Source organism: Heterodontus francisci, chromosome 7 (assembly GCF_036365525.1).
Source record: "Heterodontus francisci isolate sHetFra1 chromosome 7, sHetFra1.hap1, whole genome shotgun sequence".
NCBI lineage: Eukaryota > Metazoa > Chordata > Chondrichthyes > Heterodontiformes > Heterodontidae > Heterodontus > Heterodontus francisci.
The window spans coordinates 75,858,785-75,873,535 of NC_090377.1; the positions used below are offsets into that span (position 1 = coordinate 75,858,785).

Consider the following 14,751-nt stretch of genomic DNA (forward strand, 5'->3'; position numbering starts at 1 on the left):
AACACTATGTAAATACTGACACATGGTGCCAGACATGTAAGCTTCCATTCTTTAATGGCAACACTGGGAAAGAGGGAAGGAATAGTGAAGGGAAGCAAGGGTCCTTGAAGGAGGGCTGTGAAACCTCTGGATGGACGTGCATCACTCATTGGCGGAAGTGTTCTCACAGGCAGTTCAAAGTGAGGTCCAGATCATGCCGTCCTCCTGGTGACAAGGGCTCAGCTGAGATGTGTCTGGATCAGATGATGTCTGACGTTGATGGCAGCCTGAAAAGATCCTCAAGTCCTACGCCAAATCTGGCCATCTCCCTGTACACCTCTGTGTTCTGCATCTTCCTCCCCCTCTTCCTCCTCTGATGAGCTCTGTCGTTCCAGCGCCTCACCCTCTACAAGGTCCACACCTCTCTGGAGGACCATGTTATGGAGAGTGAGGCAGACAATACAATGCGCGAAACCCTTATAGGAGTGTACTGCAGGGCGCCACCTGACGGGTCCAGGCATAGAACTGCATCTTCAGAAGTCCGATGACTTGGTCCAAGGTGGTCCTTGTGAGCAGATGGCTGTGGTTAGAGCACTTCTGTGGCTCCATCTCGGGTTCTCATATAGGGGTGAGTAGCCATCTCTTCAAGGGATATCCCTTGTCCCCTAGAATCCATCCACAAGGTTTGGGGGTGGAATAAAAAGCTGCAGCACCCTGGACTGCCAGAGGATGAAGGAGTCATGGCAGCTGCCAGGAAAGCAAGTGCACCCATGAAGGAAGCTCTTGTGGTTGCAGATCAGTTGGACGTTGACTGGGTGCCTTGATGGCCACTTGGGTGCAGTCAATGACCACCCTACACTTGTGGGAATCCAGCGATGGAGGCGAAACCCACTGCCCTTTGTGCCTGCTTGGCCCCATCTGTCTGTAATTGAATGTACTGTCCAGCTTTTGAAAAAGGGCATCAGTGAGTTATCTGTAAAATGCAGTCGTGTGCAGCTGTTTGCGAGACACCACCAAGGTCCGCAGATGATCCTTGGAAGGAGCCAGTGGTGAGGAAGTTCAAGGCCACAGTGACTTTGACTGCTACTGGCAGGGCATGGTGAGCAGTGCTGTGAGGTGTTGCTGCATCGATACAACTTGTGGCAGACTCCTTGTTGCTCGAGTGTGTCCAAGCTGTAAACTATTTCATCGTCTTCTGTGGATCCTCTCATGACTCAGGAGTCCGAAGCAGGATCGGCATGGATGGTCACAGAAATGGAAGACTGGGAATTCATATTTTAGTTGCTGGTGCTTCGGGAGACTTCTGCGGCTGTGGCACCTCTGGCTTTCCTCTGGGCATGTCAGATATTACAACTTTGGTGCAACTAGTCCTCAAAACATACTGAGCCAAATTTCGGTGCTTTCCTCCATGTGGGCCATTTGGCTGCGGTGTTTTCCCAGGAGAGGGGGGTCTGCAATGCAGAAGTTTGTATGACTCTTTTTTAGGTGTCCTTGTATCATTTGTACTGATCTGAGATTGACTCCCATAGAACATCTGCTTGGGGATTCTGTAATCATCCATGCAGGAGACATGATCTGCCCATCTAAGTTGAATTTTCTGGAGGGTGGTTTCCATGCTGTTGAGCCAAGTATGATGTTGGACCTCGTTGTTTGTGATTTTGTCCTGCCATCAAGTACTCATGATGGACAACAGGTGTCTTTGGTGGAAGCGTTCCACAGCTTTAATGTGGCACCTATAGCAGACCCAGGATTCTGCGCCATACAGCAAGGTGGTAAGGACAATAGCCTGATAGAGTTTGATTTTAGTCTTCAGCTTAATGCCATGCTGCTTTCAGACACTATCATAGAGTCGACTATAGGCAGAACATGCTTTCTGGATGCATGCATGGATATTTTCATCAATAGTAGCATCCCTAGAGAGCACATTACCAATGTATGAGAATTTTTCTACAGCCTTAAGACTGGTGCCATCAACAGTCATGTCTGGTGCTTCACAACATGTGCCAGGTGCTGGCTGAAACATAATCTCAGTCTTTAAGACACTTATTTGGAGATCAAAGTTTTTGGCAGCACTCGAGAATTTATTTGCCATTCTCTGGATGTCTTCCTTGTTGTGGGTAGCTAGGGCACAGCCACCTACATACATAAGCTCTCTGATTACTGCCTCTGTGACTTTGGTGAAGGCAAGCAGTCTGGAGAGATTGAAGATCTTCCTTGAATGGAACCTAATGTTGATGACTGCAAGCAGGTCTCTTGTGGCTTCCTTAAACATTCTTCTCTCTCCATGCACCTAGACTTCCCCTGATCCAGCGTGCAACCCTTGTGCCCCCACCAAAATCCCAAATTGGCCCTCTACAAGCTCTCAATGAGCTTCTTAACTAGCTTAATTGGTTATATTGCTGAATTGGGCAGGTTTCTGGGGCTGGCCTCTCCCTGATCTGATGAAACTCACCAGTAGCAGGCGACAGGAAACCAGCATGCCAGCTGGCGCCACTAATTTCAGCAACCGCCCGGCTCTGTTCCAGTCCCTGCTGGGACCTAAAAGTCCTGTCCCTGTTCCTTGATCAGTCTTACGTGGTATTTTGTAGAGTGACATGCCCCTATTGCTGACAGTTTTAAACTGACTGCAGGATGTCAACTTCATATATACCATTCAAAGTCCTTTGAGGATACAAATGAACAAAAAATGTTAAAAACTGTCTCTTTAACGACCACATTAGATGCTCAGACACTCGTTGGATTCAGCTGGTGTTTGCTTACATACTACAGCTGCCAATCAAACATATACTTCAAAAAATGTAAAGTAGTCTTTGAACTGAACACTTGATCCCCCGAGACCAAACTATCATGAGGTAAATAAATTGTGTTTTACACAAAAACTGATCAACTAGTAATAGTCTACAATTGTCGTTGATTACATTGGATTAAGAACCTATTTTCCACTTAACTAAAAACTAAAGCCCACTCTAATTTTGCATGCACCTGGATCCTATGGTATTACTTTAAATGTTTTCTTCAATGCTAACAGAATTTCTGTGCTATTAATACACCATTTCTGTAGCACTACCAAAATGTTCCTGTTTTCTTCTCTATTAAATATTTAGCAGTTGTGTTTTATTCCTCTATTTAGAGTACGCTGAACACTTCTCTACCCTCTGAGTGGATGACTTTTTTCCCTGTTTCGGATTGTTCTGTTCTTTGGCCTCCTTATCTCGAGAGACAATGGGTAAGCGCCTGGAGGTGGTCAGTGGTGTGTGGAGCAGCGCCTGGAGTGGCTATAAAGGCCAATTCTAGAGTGACAGGCTCTTCCACAGGTGCTGGAGAAAAATTTGTTTGTCGGGGCTGTTACACAGTTGGCTCTTCCCTTGCGCTTTTGTCTTTTTTCCCGCCAACTGCTAAGTCTCTTCCACTCGCCACACTTTAGCCCCGCCTTTATGGCTGCCCGCCAGCTCTGGCGAACGCCAGAGATTATTTATTATTAAAAGAGACTGTACACAAATGACTGCAAAGTAACCAAAGGAATAAGGAAATGCTCCTTAATAGAAAACAGAAATTGAAAGAAAGGAAATACATTTCCATTGAACTTATATTACCTTTAAATACTTATACAAAATAATTTTGTTTTAACTGTATTTAGCTTGAGACATTACAAACATTTTTTTCCCCAAGTCTTAAGGAATTCAGAATATAATGTTATGTATACAGATTATTCACCTACTCAGATGAGCATTGTACCCAGAAGCTGATGCATTCCTGGATTTTGTCTATAAATTCTTAAATAAATACATTTTCACTCCTGTGGGGCCAGTTCTTCCTATGACCAATCATTTCCTACTGTCATCAATATCTATTGTAATCCATTAACTTATTCTTACTTTGAAATCACAACAATTAAATAAACTGTTCAGGAATATCACTAAATGTTGGTATTATCACTGAATATTTAACAAATATAAGTTTTGTTCTAAGAAATACATTGCAGATGTAAATTTTAATAAATTAATGTTTGCATGCCAAAGTAAAAAAACAAAAGTTACACAAGAGAAACAAACCAGGGATTGTTTTGTGTTTCAAGTGAAACAACCACCTGATGGTATTTGGTACTGATTATGTATTTGTACAGAAATATGATACAAAACATTTTGTTTCAAATAGAAAGAGAACTATAAGCAAAATTTACACCACTCTGACAAATTATATCATTGTTCAAAAGGCAGAAATGCATACTGACAAGTGTCACTGAATGCAACATCAATATTATATTCTGATATCCTGTGTTGTAGACTCAGCCCTAGTCCAGAATTATAAACTACTACAATACCATTGTAGTTACATCATTTGACAAACACCCACAACTTACAAACATGAGGCAAATTCACTTAATACTATCCAAAAAAAGCCACTGCAACATTTCCTGTGTTCCATCGAAGATTCCCGACAAAAACAAGGATCAAATCATGCAGTAGCTTTAGCTCACATTAAATAACCCAAGTCCAGCCCAGAAGTTTTATAATTCAAAATTACATTACAATGTGTCTGAGCTGAGTACACTATAAAAAAAGTACAAAGGATTGCTGTCATTTCAACCTGCTCACTGAAACAACTACCAAGATAAAATATTCTAATTAATTCTTCCAATCATTGTTTAAAACTGCCCTCCCAACAATTTCAAAATAAAATATCTTCATTTTGGATGAGCATTTCTACCAATAGTCTTTGATAACGTATGTCATTTAAAGCTGCCATGGGATCCTGTTCTGGAGCTCGCATTAGAGTTGGTCCAAAAACAATCCCAAGATTCTCTGCGTTCATCAGGTTGTCCTTCTCATGTAGAGTAACCCTGCAAAAAACAACAATCCATTTTAGTCAACTACTTATAATTGTAATATTTACTTAGGCACAAGACTATGAAATTATCACTCAAATCAAATAGTATTTGAAAATTAATGTATTTCAGTATATTGGTACTTATGACATTAAATCCGACAAATTAATTTTTACCAATTAGATAATTACTCAAAATGTGGAAAAGTTGCTATGCTTGCTGCATCTTCACAAAACAGGAATAAACTGTTTGGAACTCAAAGGTATTCTGTGTAGAAATGCTTTTGTTTTCTTTCTTTAGAAATACTCCTGTTACAAAACCCATGTTTGAATCCCTCCAATCAGGTTTCCGTCCCTTTTACAGCACCGAAAAGATCTTTATCAAAGTTACAAATGATATTCTATATAACTATATAAATTATTCCTCCTCAACCTTCTCTGGAGTCTTTGACATGGTTAGCCAAACTATCCTCCTCCAACACCTCTCCTCTGCCATCTAGCCAGGTGGGACTACACTTGTCTGGTTCCATTCTTATCTATCCAGTCATAGTCAGAGAATCACCTGCAATGGTTTCTCCTGCTGCTCCCACACAGTTAACTCTGGTATCCCCCAAGGAACTATCCTTGTTCCCCCTCCTGTTTCTCACCTGCATGCTGCCCTTCAATGACATCATCCAAAAACACATCATATTCCACATATACAATGAGGACACCCAGCTGTACCTCACTGCCGCCTCTCTTAATTCCTCCACTGTCTCTAATTTGTCAGACTGCTTGTCCGCCATCCTGTACTGAATAAGCAGAAATTTCCTTCAACTAAATATTGAGAATACCAAAGCCACTGCCTTCACTCCCCCCATCACCACTCCATCCCTCAACTCTGACAATTGTCTGAGGCTGAACCAGACCATTCGCAACCTTGATATTACACTTGACCCCGAGGCGAGCTTTTAACCACTTATCTGTTTCAATACCAAGACTGCCTACTGCATCCTTCATATTGCTTTTGCATTAGCTCATCTGCTGCTGAACCTTTGTTACTTCTAGACTTGACTATTCCAATGCTCTCCTGGCCAGCCTCCCAATAAGCACCCTAAATAAACTTAAGTTCATCATAAACTCTCCTACCTGTATTCTAACTCGCACCAAGTTGCGTTCACCCATCACCTTTGTTCGCTGACCTACATGGACTCCCAGTCTTGCATCATTTAGATTTTAAAATTCTCATCGTTTTCAAATTATTTCATGGCCTCATGTCTCCACATCTCTGTAACCCATTTCTGCCCGGCAACTCTCCGCGATTTCTGTGCTCCTCCAATTCTGGCCTCTTGCCCATCCCTGATTTTAATCACTCCACCATTGGCAGCCACGCCTTCAGCTGCCTCGGCTCTAAGCTCTGGAATTTCCACCTTAAACCTCTCTCTACTCCTTTAAGATGCTTCTTCAAATCTCTCTCTTTGATCAAGTTTTGGTCATCTTTCCTAATATATCCTTATATGGCTCAGTGGAAAATTTTGTTCGATAACATTTCTGTGAAGAGGCTTGGGACATTTTACAATGTTAAAGGTGCTATAGAAATGCAAACTGTTGTTGATTCTACAGGTGTTATTAACATCAGCAACAGCTGACTTCAGTAGCAAAGGAACCATTTTGTTCCAAGAAGTATTTGGCCATTTATAGCTCAACATATTCTCATTTTCAAAATTGTTCTTAACCAGACACTTTCTGGCTGAAAAGGGAATTAATTAATTTACTGCTTTGAAGCAACCCTGATGTCTTAGTGTGATAGGATACTTGCTAGCATGACTTGGAAAAACTAATCAATGCAAGCCTTTTGGTGGTAATACATAATGTAGGGTTGATTTCTTTTAATAATAGGCCACAAATTATTCAATTGCTCTTCTGCTGGATTACACTGTTACCTTTAATGACATTAGATGACAAAATATATTGCTTATCCAATACCTATACCACACTTCAAACTGTCTTGTGGAATAAACATTTCCTTTCTGAAATAAACATGACCACCAAACTAGTTAATTACCTGCAAAAAGAGCATTCCTTAGGTAGAACGATATCCTCAAGAAGGTAAGGGATTATTTTATCAAACTAATTTTTAATCTAAATTGCAAATTTCAGAATTGGAATACTGAATTGTTAAATAATAGGCAACTTTAATCATTAATGGTCTTCTTCAAAAACTTGTATAATGGTGGCGCAAAACCAATAATGTTAGTGCACCACACTTGTGGATTGAGAGACCAAAGCTTGAATTCCAATCTCAATTTAGATGTTTGCAGTTTGGTTTTCCAACACAGTAAGTTCAGTATTCTTGACTGAACTGTTTATAGGATGAAGAGAAACTGATTTGTCATCAGTTGATCCTTTGTGATTTTCATTCAGCCACCTTCTGTCAGACTGATTAAAGAGATTTTCAGTTTGCCCTCTTCTAAGTCAGGAATAGCATGACTTTGTTTTTGGGTGGGAGGTTGGTGTGAGGGAACAGAAACATAGGCATGTAAAATAAGAGAATTACAAGTTATATTTACTATTCTATAAATTGAAATGTTTCTAACAAGAAAATTAAAATAATATTCACATCAAAAGTTTAAGTAAAATATGTGTTAATTTTATAGCACTAACTTACAAATGATTAATAATAGTGGCTATGATATACCTTTTTAGATGAGCCATAAGGTACCTCAAGGTTTCACAGTGTGCAGGTGGCAACATTTTTAATGCTTCATGAACTGACTCCAATCGCTCATCAGGTTCTGGAATCTCTGCAATAGAAACAATAAAATATCAAAACTCCAAGGATAAGAAATAGGGCTCATTAGTATCTGTTTCTTAGGTGCTACGAGTGCCCTTGGAGCTCCAATATGGGGCTGAATTTTTGCCACGGAAGTGAGAAACAGGAGACAGATTTGTTTTCGGGTGAGAAACCCGCCTCTGATGGGAAACTGGTTAAAGTCTCAATTTTCACGTGGGTAAGCCCTTAATTGGTATGGAGAAACGATTCCTGTCCAATTAGAGCCAGTGGGGGTGGGAACGGAGGCAGGCCAGATTAAGTTTGGACTGAATTAGACTCCCCACTGAGGCTGCTGGTTGTCCTGAAGAAGATAACTGTGGATCATGCCAAAGTCTTCCACTGATCCAAAGGGAGGTTAGATAACTCAAGACAACTGGAGGCCTAGCAGGGCTGCTCCTTGGTTCATTGATGCAGACCCAAATCTCATGTTGGAGGCCATGAGGGAGAGCAGGGAGGTCCTTTTCCCAGAGGGTAGCCTGGTTCCAAATTGCTGCCGCCAGGAGCGGCAGAAGTGAGACAAGGAGAACTTGGATCCAGTGCCGGAAAAGGTTCAATGACTTCATAAGTTCGGGCAAGGTATGTGAGATCCCCAAGCCTCCCTCTACTTCCATGGAACCTGAGCTACATGAGGATGAAGAAGTAGCACCGTCACACCTGATGAGCACACCCTCTACCAGCGCAGATACTCTCACCTTGGTGGGTCCTGTGTGTAGAAAGGTTAGAAAGGATGATCACTGCACTAGTGAGCAGGAGGAGTTGACGGAGGCAGAGGGACCTGTGGTCAGTTCCCCCTCCAAGGATGGAGGATAGATACAGCCCTGCTCCTCTGGGCACAAGAGTCACAGGGAAGAAGGTGTTAACTTGAAAAGCAGCAGGAAGTGTGCTCCAGCATGTCAGAGCTCCCTGACACATTGCGGGGTCTTGGGCAGAGGATGGAGGAGTCCATCCAACTCATGTGCGCCACCATGGCTCAAGGTTATGAGCGCATGGGCTCCTCCATAGAGAGTGTGGCCAAACACTTGGAGAGCCATATGCGGCATCACACTGAATGGATGCAGGAACTGCGCACTGATGTCCATGGATTCATGATACACTGGGTAGCATGGTCCGGTGAGTGGCGCTGGTGGCACAGAGATCCTTGAAGGGGATGCCAGCTGCTGTCCTCTGCCAGGCATCCAGCGCGCCCGGCAAGTGCTAAGGATGTCATGGAGGAGGGTGAGAGTGCCATCCCTCATGGGACGCTCTCATCATCCTTGGCCCCTCCGACTGAGGGATCATCTGTGCAGTAGGGCCAAGTGACGGAGGTACAGGTACAGCAGCCTCTGGAGATGTCCCCACAGACACCTCCACGATGAGGACGACTGCCACATGCATCTCAGTTACAAAGCCGTGATGGGTGAGCAGGCTGCCTCCAGCTCCTCCGAGGCCACAAAGGGAGCACCGTATAGGAGCGGTCAAGTGCAGAGGCTACCACGTCACGTAGAGCAATAATTGGGTCACTGGGCTGTTTTCCGACTGTATCTGTGAACTGATTTCCTCTCTGTGCACTTTATAAATGATGACATGTTAAAGCACACGTCTGGGATTCCTTTTATTGCTACTATGACAGGAAAAGTGGCAAGAGGTCGTGAAAGACATAATGGGATCCTCCACGGTGAAGGCAAAGCCTCTGGGCAGATGTGTTTCCTTCACTGGCACTAAGTGATTAGAACTTCCAGGTTGTGTCTTCCATCCAAGTGTTAGCATAGCTATCGCAGACTCCCTTCCATGTCATGCCCCTCAACCTGGGTCAGAAGGGCTCAGTTGAAATTTTCCTGAATCAGGGAATTCCTGACATTCATGGCATCCTCACAAGCCACCCGCACCCCAAACCATGCCTGGCCCACTCATTGTGCAGCAGAGGCCTCTCTGTTCTGCGGCATCTCCCTCCACCTCCACTTCCTTCTTCCCTCTGACCTCCTGTTCCTACCCTTTCCTTGATGAGCTGGATCTTCCAGAGCCTCACCGTCCTCAAGGGTCACACCTCTCTGGCAGGCCATATTATGGAGAACCACAATGCGCAAGACCCTTGCAGGAGGGTATTGGAGGATGCAACCCAACTGGTCCCGGCTCAGGAAATCCATCTTTAGAAGCCCAATGGCCTGATCAATGCTTGGCCCAGTGAGCAGGTGGTTCTGATTGTGTCTCTGTCTGGGGCTTCCATAGAGGGATCAGTAGTCATGTCTTCAAGAGATATCCCTTATCCCTGAGGATCCATCCATGAACTTTGGGATTTGGAGTGAAGATCTGAGACAGCATGGACTGGCGGAGGATGAAGGAGTCAAGGAAGCTGCCAGGAAAGTGAGTGCATACATGGAGGAAGCTCTTGTTGTGATCACAGACCAGCTGAATGTTGAGAGAGTGGAAGCCTTTCCTGTTGATGTATCTGACTGGCCAGTCACTGGGTGCCTTGATGGCCACATGGGTGCAATCGATGATGCCCTGCCACTGGGTGAATCCAGCGCTAGTGCAAAATCCAATGCCTGCGAGGCCTTATCTGTTGTGAATTGAATGCACTGCCCAGCTTTGGCAAAGAGGGCACAGTGACCTGCGAGATGAGGTTGTATGCTGCTGTTTGCGAATTGCCACTAAGGTCCGCAGATGATCCTTTGCCAGAGGCAAAGAGGTTTAAATCCACAGTGACTTTGACAGCTTCTGGCAGAGCATGGTGACCAGAGCTAAGAGGTGCGAAGTCTTCAGCGATGAGGTCACAGTTGTCTGTGACCATCTGCCTGGAGAGACGCAGTCTCCTGCAGCACTGAATCTCCATCATCTCCAGGTAGCTCCATGCTCGGTGGTAGATCCTGTGTTGAGGGTACATCCTCAGTGCCCTTCTTGCCCCTCTTTCTTCTCCCATGCCCTCCTGCTGCTCGGGTTTCCACCCTTCCTGTGGAAGGTGTTTCCCCTCATCGCCACTGGGCGCAAAATCTGACAGTCGTGTCCCCATTGCCAGCTGCAGCTTTCTTTCTGGGAAGATGGCTGCCTAAATGTGATTGGCAGCCTTGCCCCTTGCTCTTCTTCCCCTACGATGCCAGGGGTTGCCGACCCTATTCAATGCCTGAGCACTGTACCCACTCTCCTTGCCATCTGCGCAGCGCCAAGGGCACCTCCTTACCAAAGGACGAGTCTCCCTCTACTCTGCGGACCCTGTTATGGGGCAGGGATGATTCCTTGGGGCAGCCATGACTGGCTCCCCACTCTGTACCTGTCTCCCTTCAGCTGATCTGCAACCGACAGCACATGTAACCCATGCGCCCCCTTCAAAATTCCCTCCTTCAACATTAACAAGCTTTTAAAAAGCTTAACAACTACTTTAATTGGCCTCAAAAGGGAGAACAGCAGGATTCCTGTCCTGCCCTCCTCTGCCCTGGTTAACTTTGCTGGCGCCAGGAAGGGTGTCCTGAAACTGCCGACCAGCACCAGCCTCCCTGCCTCTGTTTGCACCCTCGGGGGAGGGGGGTGCGGCAAGAATTCAGTCCATGGAGTCCGAACACTTGTGAGGTGAATCACACTGGACGCCATATTGGTGAGGGCATTAGTGCCCGCACAGTAAATGTCCACTGGAAGTATACAGAACAGGCAGATCATGAGATCAATCAGCGTGCAACACTGATTTGATGCCAGGGATGCCATTTTAGAGCTCAATGCTCTAACTAACATCCTCTCCTAACCTGGTACATCTGAACATACATTCAGCAGCAGAAAGGATCACCCCCCCAACAGCGCTATTTTAAGGTTAGTTGCTGGTTGATTTCTTCTGGTTGCTGCTGCGATTCCACAAATGTTTGGTGCTTTCTATAGTGGTTTCAAGTTACAAACGTCTTCAGGGAGTGGAGTGGTTGGTGCTGAAGGTGTTTTTGCTGACTTCAAGGCTTCTGCACAAACCAATTGCTCCCAAACCTGGATGTACTAGTCAGCATTCCCCATGGAATAGAGAATGACTTGTCGAATGAACAGAGGTCAAGCAGAGCAGGACAAACTGCTGGAAGAGGGAGGAGAAGGAAGGGAAGTAAGGCTCTCAGCAGGAAGCCATATCTGCCCAGGGTGCCTCAGTGAGGAACAATGTGTGTGATGGCAGCGCTTCAGTAAGGACGTATTGAATGGCGGAGCAGGCTCGAGGGGCTGAATTGCCTACTCCTGCTCCTAGTTCTTATGTTCTCACTGAAATCTACCACCTGCTGCAGCCACAACTGAAACCTCATAGGAGAGCATGGACCGCATTGTCAGTGGTTGTGAAGGTGTCTGGCAACATCTCCCAGATTGCTGTCCACAGTTGTGAAAGGGAGATCACTGAGAATCTCTATTTAATGAGCGCTAACTACATTTCATTCTGTCTTGCCAGAGACAAGCAGGTGAAGTGAGCATGCAGCTTCGGTAGGATTTCAGGCTTTCCCGTGGTGCAAAGTGCAATTAACTGTATCCACATTGCTTTGCAGGTGTCATATGTCAACTCAGCCCTGCACCATAGCTGACAGGGATTCCACTCCCTCAATATCTATGTAATGTGTGACCACTGGCAGTGAATCATGCAGGTCAATTCTGGGTGTCCTGGCAGCAATCATGATGTCTCCATTGTGTGGGAGTCTGCTATGCCATCTGCATTTCAGCCACCACGGCAAACCAAAGGATGACTACTGGGTGACAAGGACTATCAACTGATGATATTTCTGATGACTCTAGTGTGCACCCACACATGTGTGTAGCATGGATACAATGAAAGTCATGCTGCCATACAAAATATGATAAAGCAGACCACTGAAACAACACATCCATTGCCTGGACGCTGTTGAGGAGCCTTGCAATACTCGGCAGAGTGGATGTCAAGATTCAATGTGGTCAGCTGCATGCTATACAATCTTGCCATCATGAGGTGACAGCCCTTGCCACCAGCTATATGGCAAACAGCTGAGCAGCAGCAGCATAAGCAGGAGGAGGAAAGGGAAGGGAGGACGCAACCTAGACAGGCCCTTTCTGCCCAAGCTGACAGTGAAGCACTCATCCGAGTGGGACACCAGTAACCATAACTGTCGAGCAGTTCTGGGCCTAAAAGGCCTGGCTGTGGAGTGCACTATCTTGGCATGGGTGGTAGCAGTCTGGCTGGCAGGCAGCCAACAGCAATGGCACTGCTGGAGTGGCAAGGGTGGGAGCATGAATGCTGTCTTCCTGAGAGAGGACAGTAGGTTCATGCTCAATGGAGCCACTGCCATGGGCAGCGCCTCAGCAATCCTAGCAATATGTTGGAGGACAGACTGCTGAACCACTGTGAGACCCCGTAACCCCCTTTGCATACTGTAATCCATGGCCATGATGGCAGCAGTCTGAGCTTCCACGGCAGCACTCAGAAGATGTTTAGCTGCTGCTTGTGCTACAATGGAAGTTGAAACATTGGCCATCAAGCACTGCATCATAGTTGGGTCCTCAAGGGTGTGAACGAAGTTGAGAATCACTTCCATGCTGGAAAGGATGGGTACCAAGCCCTGTGCAAAGGCTTGTGCCAAGTTGGTGCTTGACACTGAACACAGGATTTCTGACAGGCTTCCCACTGCACCAAGCATTTTGTTGTGTGTACCCATCAGTGTTCTTCTGTAGGCTGCCCCATTGTAGTACTCAGCTGATTTCTCTACAGCTCACCATATGCAACCTTGCGCTCTGGTAAGCTCGCGCTTGCGCTATCCTAGCTCCCGTCTTGACTGCAGGCCACTCGGGCCTGGTGTCTCACCACATGCAGATTCCACCTCTAATCTATCATCTAAATAAAGTCCAGTGTCATTATCTGAGTTGGTGGATGCATGTGAAATCAAGTGACTGCTATGTCTTTATCATCACTTGCTTCTTGGCGGTCCTCCATTCTCCATTGCCTGGCCAAATTAGATTTCTTGGGCAACTGAAAGGAAAAAAACACAAGGGCAGGTTGTGGTATGGACAGGGGACCAAACTAAGAGATGCAGGCTTATACCATCTGCAGCTTGTAAATCAGAAGAGAATGTGGAATGAGGGAGAAGTGGGATGTGAGGAGGGGAATTAGGTATAAGGATACTGTCATCTTCAATAGTTTCAGCCCCACTGCTGGCCATGGCCTCAGCAATGGATAGCCCAATCAAGGTTAGCACATTTGCATGGAGGTTTGGACATGCAGGCGTGCTCACTTCTCTCTGGCTAGTTCCTGCTGCTTCTGGTTGCATGCCACCTTGTCCTGCAAGACAAAGTTAAGTGTGTCAGTGTGTGTCGTGCTGATGTGACTGTCGTAGTTGAATAGCTGGCTGTGTGTGCAAGCTGTGAGATTTGGGTGTGAGGCTTGCAGCAGCAGTGCTAAGTTTCAGAGGCTGAAATGAAGCATATAAATAGTCATAGAGTTAGAGAGTAATACAGCACAGAAACAGGCCCATCTGTGTCCATGTCGGCCATCAAGCCTATCTATTCCAATCCCATTTTCCAGCACTTGGCCCGTAGCCTTGTATGCTATGACATTTCAAGTGATCATCTAAATACTTCTTAAATGTTATGAGGGCTCCTGCCTCTACCACCCCTTCAGGCAGTGTGTTCCAGATTCCAACCACCCTCTGAGTGAAAAATGTTTTCCTCAAATCCCCTCTAAACCTCCTGACCCTTACCTTAAATCTATGCCCCCTGGTTGGCAACATCCTGGTGAATCTCCTCTGCCCCCTCTCCAGTGCAATCACATCCTTCCTGTTAGGTATGAGTCCTCATTGAGAGAGTCCTGAGTGATGGGGGTGCTGTGATTTGAGCAGTATCTGGGTGAGTGGTTCAGTAGGTTGTGTATGGCATTTGAAGTTACATGTGCTGACTTTGATCACTCATGCAAGGCCAGCAAACTTCTTGCGACACTGCATTCAGATCCTCAGGGCTTGATCTCCATGGCTACCTGTTCCTTCTTGCCTTCCATGCCTTCTTAGCATGTTTCTGGATGGCCTCCTGGTCCCCTGTGGACACAGGACATCTCTCCTATCTTTCACCTCTTCTGCCAAGGCCTCTAGTCCAAAGTGTCCGAAAACTTTGAAGTTCGCTCTCTCCCCTTTTGTGCCATTCTTCATGTTTCCCAGGTTAGATTCACTTTCTGCATGACTGACAGTACCGTT

General features: G+C 45.6%; 1 protein-coding gene across 1 annotated transcript in view; it reads right to left on the reverse strand.

Moving 5' to 3' along the window:
- Positions 1–4,647: 4,647 nt before the first annotated feature.
- chn1 (chimerin 1) overlaps positions 4,648–14,751 on the reverse strand; it is a 248,469-nt gene continuing 238,365 nt past the window's right edge. Inside the window, exons 13-14 of the mRNA XM_068035449.1 lie at positions 7,481–7,586; positions 4,648–4,819 (exon numbers count right to left, since the gene is read on the reverse strand). Of these exons, the coding sequence (XP_067891550.1) occupies positions 4,648–4,819; positions 7,481–7,586 (278 nt within the window). The remainder of the gene's footprint in view (positions 4,820–7,480; positions 7,587–14,751) is intronic.